We start from the raw sequence: 6,000 nt of genomic DNA on the forward strand, positions 1-6,000 counted from the left end.
GGCTGCCCATCCTCAGCGAGGGCGGACCACAGAGCCGGGAGGGGTTGGTGCCCCCAGGCCTGTGCACAGGCAGCTGGCTGGGAAGTCACCCGCTCCTGTAACTGGGCACTGGGGCAGCCTCACCGTGCGGTCTCCATGGCCATGCTCTGGACAGCTCCTCACGATAAACACCCTTCTTTTCTCAAGTTTATACTCTGGAAACCTTTTAACTGACCAATGAAACATCATCCACGAAGCCAAGTAAGCCCGTCCTGTATGCCGCTGTCCATAAGCCCTCTCCTCCGGGTCCAGTCTCTGCCTCATCCCCACAGCAGCACTTATGTGGCCCTGCGTCCTGGCAGGCTGGAGAGTCCCCTCTAAGCTTGGGGGCACTTAGTTCTGTTTCCTGGCCTTCAGGACAGAGTCTCACTCTTTTGTGCTCCCCCTCACAGTTCGTCTAGGACACCCATCACCCCTCTGGGGCAAACGACACACACCAGGGAGTGCACACAGCACTGGGACCAGCTCAGGGTGTGAGTGACGGTTACTATGGCAACAATGTGCCACTCAGAGGGTCTTCACATTCTAAAACCAGGCCAAAAATATTAAGACAGCATCCCTCAGTGCCACTGTGTCTGCTGTCCAAACTCCTACTGAAAATACTGAGACGGTGCCCATCTTCACGGCTGGCAGGCGAGCCAGGCCCAGGCCACACCAGTCCTCTGTCCGGGCTGCCCTAACTTCTTGCCCTTGACCTCCTCCTGGGGCCTCAGTAAGGGCTCTGGTAGAGCATCCTGCCAGGCCCTTCTCTCTGGATGCCAAGACGCCCTGTGCCCGATCCCATGGTCTGAGGATCAAGGTAGGAAAGAGACCCGGGCCTGTCCTTGTGATTCTGCGTCTGGACTAAGCCTCCCACGTGGAAGGCAGCCTCCTGGTGTCACCACGTCTGTGCCCTTGGTGTTCTCTGTTTGCGAGGGTCCACCCACTACCGACCCTCCCGCGGGGCCCCGGCTCACCTGAGCTGTCCCAGCGCTGGCTCTTGCCTTTGTCCCTGCTGCCCTTGGTGAAGGTGGCCAGCTTTGTGGGGATCTGCTGCTGCACGGCCGCCTGCCGCTGCCGCTGCTGCTGCGTCTGGTTGGTGCTGCTGAGCAGCTGGATGGGTACGTCTCTCTTGGTCAGGCGGCTCTCGGCTGGTGCACTGTCCCGGCGGGCCACCTTGGGGTGCTCTGTGTGGTCGGGCCCGGCACTGGACAGCAGTGTGCTCATCCACACCCCTGACAGTTGCGCCAGGCCCGGGGGCCCTTCCAGTCCTTCTCCGTTGAAGCTGGGAGGGTGGCTTGGGGGCTGGGCCTGAAAGAAGACCCCCAGTCAAACGTGCTGGGTCTGCTAGCTGGAGGCTGGTCCCTCTTAGGGGTCGCGCCCCTCCGATGGCCCCAGAATGACCCCCAGGCAGACTCTGACCACCTGGCCCCCATCCCAGGTGTTAACCTAATAGAAGCCTGAGTGTCTCCTGGCCTCTTAGGAAGAGGTTTCTGTTCTGGGGACAGTTCCTGGACCAGGGCCCAAATGAGTCAGTCATTAGTCTCATGCTTGCTTTCTCTCTCTCTCTCACACACACACACACACACACACACTCTCTCTCTCTCTCTCCATTCTCGGTATCCCCACGCCCTCTCCATGACCCCCACACATACACTTCCTCCACGCCCCCACTTGCTCATTCACACCCGTGCACGCACACACACAGAACACCCCCACATTCGCTCACAGACATCCTTGCACACCAGCACGCCCCATTCAACACTCACACACTCTCCCCCACACCTTTTCATACATGCAATGTTTCCACTCACACCCTGTCACACTCAGCACACAGATAGATTCCACTTAGCCCTGCGCTCATTCACACCCATGTACACACGTCCACAGACGCGTACATATGGCTCCTTTACATTTGGACATGCGTGCACGCATACACACCCCACTCTCAGACACAGCCTTTCACACTCACCCCTCCACCCCGTGTGCTCTCGCTCACTCTTGACGCTCTCACCACGCAGACACACTCCACATGGTCATTCCCACACCCGAGCACACCGCACGTGCTCACGCAGGGTCCTGCACACACTCTCACACGGGCACCTTCACATTCCTGCACATGCGGACACTTAAAACCCACACATGCACAGAAACACCCCCCAACACTGTCCGGTGCTCAAGTCTGCCCACGTCCACACCCCACGTGCGCACACACAGGGCATACGTGCCCCTCCCCCCCTCCTGCACGCGCCCTGCCAGCACCTCCGCCTCCTCGGGCGCCGTGTTCTGCTTCTTGAGCCTCCGCAGCTGCTCCAGCCGCTCGCGCTCCTTCTCCACAGCGCGCTGGGACTCGCGCAGGTGCTCCAGGTCGTGCTGGTAGGCCTGCCGCTGGCGCTCCAGCTCCTGGCGCTCCTGGTCCAGCTGCTCCTGCAGCCGCTGCACCTCGCCCTCGCGTTCCTGCAGCCGCGCCGCCGTCAGCTCCAGCTCACGCTGCTGCCGCGCCTGCTCGCGCTCCCAGCGCTGCTGCTCCTGGCGCAGCTGGCCCTGCAGCTTCTGCACGCCCGCCAGCTCCTCGCGCTGCTTCTCGAAGGCGCGCGTGCGCTCCTGCTCCAACAGCAGGTTCCCGCGCGTCGACTGCAGCCGCAGCTGCTGCTCGCGCTCCTGGATGCTGGCCCGCTGCACCTCCACGAAGCTGTCCTGCCGCGCGATGACTGCCTGGGGGGAGGGCAGGGTGGGGACAGTGGGCGACTGGGCCACCCTCGGAAGAAGGGCCGCCCGCAGCTTCCCTAGCCCCTCACCTGCAGACTCAGGAGCAGCTGCGACAGCGTCTGGACCCGCTGGACAAGCTGTGGGAGAGGCAGACTCTGTTCTTTGCTTGCAGTTGTGAGGGTGGCTCCAGGGTGTGGACAACCATGGAGCTCAAGGCCTACCTCCGACTCCAGGCCACAGGGGCTGCCGTCTACACCCGGCTCCTGTGGAGACAAAACGTGGACACCAGGTGCGTGAGTCAGCCTGAACTCCGCAGAGGAGGCCAGACGGCTGTTACCCAGAGACGCCCGCTGAGCCAGAGGCACAGCTGGCCCACCCCCAGGGTCTGTCTGAGGTGCTCAGTAGAAGTGACAGTGTGGTCCACTGGCCTCTCCCTCATCCTGGTGGAGGCCGCTGGGTGCATCTGACTATAGTGCAGGAACCATGACTCTGCAGAGGACACGGTGCCTGGCCCTCAGTCCACTCTGCTTGTACCCTGACACTCACTGGGAGGCTGGGCTTGCATCAGAGGGGACACCTGTGCTGACAGGTACCTCCCCTGTTCATGGTCTCCCTGTCCTCCAGCTTCTTGCTACCCCTGGGGCCACAGGGGTTAAGTCCTGAGGGCCTGCCCTTGCTGATGAAATTGGTTAACCTGAGGTTAGGCTGAAGCAGGGTGGGCCAGCCCTGAACCGTTAGCTTCCTGACACAGGGTTGCAGGAGGAGTGACAGAGGTGTCATGGCACGAGGCCCTACTGACAATTACAGAGCCCCTGTGGCTGCAGTGACGTTTCCTGACAGCTGGTGCAGAGGCCCAGAGGGTGGGCACACTGCCCACAAACTCCCCCGGGGGTCAGGCCAAGTGGAAAAATGGACCTGGACCAGTCTTGTTCTCAGACCTGATGTCTAGCCTGGGAAGCCACGTACCTGGGGAGCTTCCTCGGGGGGCCCCGGGGAGTCGCTGGCCCTCCCATTGGGGCTGCTGGCTGGGCCTCTGCAGTCGAGGGGCTTGGGGTCGGGGCTGCTGGCCTTCTTCTGGAAACTGCCACCTGAAAACCACAAGCTGGGCCTGCAGGGATGTCTAGGAGCTGCCGGGGGTCCAGGGACAGAATGGGGCCGGTGGTGACAGGCACACACTGACACTAGGTGGAGAGGCCTTGGGGTCCAGCAGGGCAGACCAACACCACCTGGGGACTTCCAGAATGTGGGCCAATGTCGGGGGGTGTGGGTGGGGGGGCACATGACATAACTCCTGCCCGGTCCAGGGAAACGGGCAAAGCCCTCTGTCCAGAAGGCCCAGGGCTTCAGGGACGGAGTGGGACCTACTGGGTTGAGATTCCCTGAGTTGCCTCCAAGGTGCCTCGCAGGGATGGCAGGGCGTCCACTCACTCATGCTGCTGCTGTTTTCGTAGCCTGCGAAGGTCTCCGCCCTCCGGGGCAGGGTGCTGGGGCCACTGCCGTTCTCTGCCTGCCCGTTAGTGCTGCCCAGCCTCCTACAGAGCAGGCTCTGGATGTCCTCGACTGCGGGGGACAGAGGGGTCAGAGCTGCCCCCAAAACCCAAGGACATACTGTTCCCAGCCTCTCCCAGGACTTCCATCCCCTGGACGGTGTGTCTGTCCTCAGGTCTGCCACCAGGACACAACGCTGATGCTGACCAGCTGAGGGGTCGGGGACAGCAGTGTGTGGGGGCAAGTGGGCCTCAGAGGGAGGGGTGCCTGCCTGCTGACCCTGTGCCATGGACAAGACAGGGAGCCCTGCCTGGTCTGGGACAGGGCATGGAGGGAAGCGAGCATGGTGCCTGGTGGTCGAAAAGGCTGTGACAGGGCTGTCACGGCAAGCCCTCCAGAATGGGCCAGACAAACAGTGAGCGGTCCCTCTGGGCCCAGGAATATCAGTCATCTGAGAACACAGAGAACTGCCTCGTGTGAGGGGTGGAGGGCATCCCACGGCCACATGGTCTTGTCCTCTTTGCCCCACAGAGAGCAGTGCTGGGGGCAGGGCAGCACCCCGATCACCTTCGGGACGGTGGTGCTGGCCGGCCCTCCTGCCAAGGTGACTTGCAGCCTCTACCAGCTGCTCTGGCACCAGCTGCTCTGGCATGCCCTCCGACTGTGCTGGGTGGTGGGCTAGCTGAGGGCACTCGGCATTGCCAGGGAAGGCCGGTGCCCCAGAGCAGGGAGGCCACTGTCTGCCAGGGTCGCCAGCACAGTGGTCCTGGTGGCTCTCGAGCTGTCTCTGTACCAAGAGCACTGTCTTAGTCCACATTGGCCTGAATGGCTCACGGTGGCCCTGGGTGTGCAGAAAGGGGTTTGCCTAGCTGCACTCATACGGAAGCAGCTTGCCAGGCCTTTCTTCTGCAGTACCACCTGGCAGGTTCAAACTGCCCACCCTTTCAGTTCTAGTAGGGCGCACACCGACCGTGCCGTCTGGAGACCTGAGGCAGCTGTGTAAGGGGACCCTGCCTCGCTGTGCTTGCTGAGAAGCGGACACGTGCTCAGATGGCTTTTCAAGGCCCTGGCTTGGGTGGGTCTGAACGGCTCATCTTTCTGACGAGGGCCCCACCACGCTTGTGAGTGTTTGCTCGAGTTGTGTCCAGTGCCCAGCCTTTGGGAGGTCAGAACCTCCTGAGGTGGGGAGGCTGCAGGCCCCTGGTGAGCTCGGGCTGCTCTGTGGGGAGGCTGGGCCAGTCATGGTGGTCTCGCTCTAATGGGGGAGGAGCACACACTCCAGTGTGCGGGGACAGGACGTGCTGCCCACCCTCGCAGCGTGCCCAATCTGGGGTGGTCATGCCGCCTGCAAGCAGCCCTGGTAGGAAGAGGTGGCCTCCAGTGAGGGGTCCAGCAGTGTCACTTACTCTCAGTCATGGCGGACCTGAGGATCAGCTCCCCCTGCAGGTTCTCGGAGGGGTCCCCTCCCCGGAAGAGGAGCCGGGCCTGGGAGCCCTGGGTGCTGTCCTCGAACCCGCTCAGCTCCCACATCTCCAGGAAGATCTGCTGCTTCTCGCTGAGGCTCTGGGTGATCAGCTGGTCTTTGACGGTCAGGCGCTCTTGAAACTCCCTCAGCCTCATGGCCCGGGCCTCAATCCTCTTCCTTTCCTCATCGGCTTCGCTGAAGGATCCCTCTTCCATGCCTGAACAGCTCTCCACAGCCCTGCGGATTTCATCCATCCAGGAGTTGCGCTCGTCCTTGGAGGAGGTGTAGATCTCGTATATCTCAGGCCCCTGGAGCGAGGC

At 62.1% G+C, this 6,000-nt stretch overlaps 1 protein-coding gene across 1 annotated transcript in view; it reads right to left on the bottom strand.

The window, feature by feature from the left end:
- ARHGEF18 (Rho/Rac guanine nucleotide exchange factor (GEF) 18) overlaps positions 1-6,000 on the bottom strand; it is a 122,733-nt gene that overhangs the window by 7,034 nt on the left and 109,699 nt on the right. The window contains exons 25-30 of the mRNA XM_006902676.1: positions 5,622-5,905; positions 4,152-4,287; positions 3,694-3,829; positions 2,817-2,990; positions 2,266-2,733; positions 996-1,329 (exon numbers count right to left, since the gene is read on the bottom strand). Of these exons, the coding sequence (XP_006902738.1) occupies positions 996-1,329; positions 2,266-2,733; positions 2,817-2,990; positions 3,694-3,829; positions 4,152-4,287; positions 5,622-5,905 (1,532 nt within the window). The remainder of the gene's footprint in view (positions 1-995; positions 1,330-2,265; positions 2,734-2,816; positions 2,991-3,693; positions 3,830-4,151; positions 4,288-5,621; positions 5,906-6,000) is intronic.

This window comes from Elephantulus edwardii, unplaced genomic scaffold (genome assembly GCF_000299155.1).
Source record: "Elephantulus edwardii isolate Elephantulus edwardi_28Jun2011 unplaced genomic scaffold, EleEdw1.0 scaffold00438, whole genome shotgun sequence".
Taxonomy (NCBI): domain Eukaryota; kingdom Metazoa; phylum Chordata; class Mammalia; order Macroscelidea; family Macroscelididae; genus Elephantulus; species Elephantulus edwardii.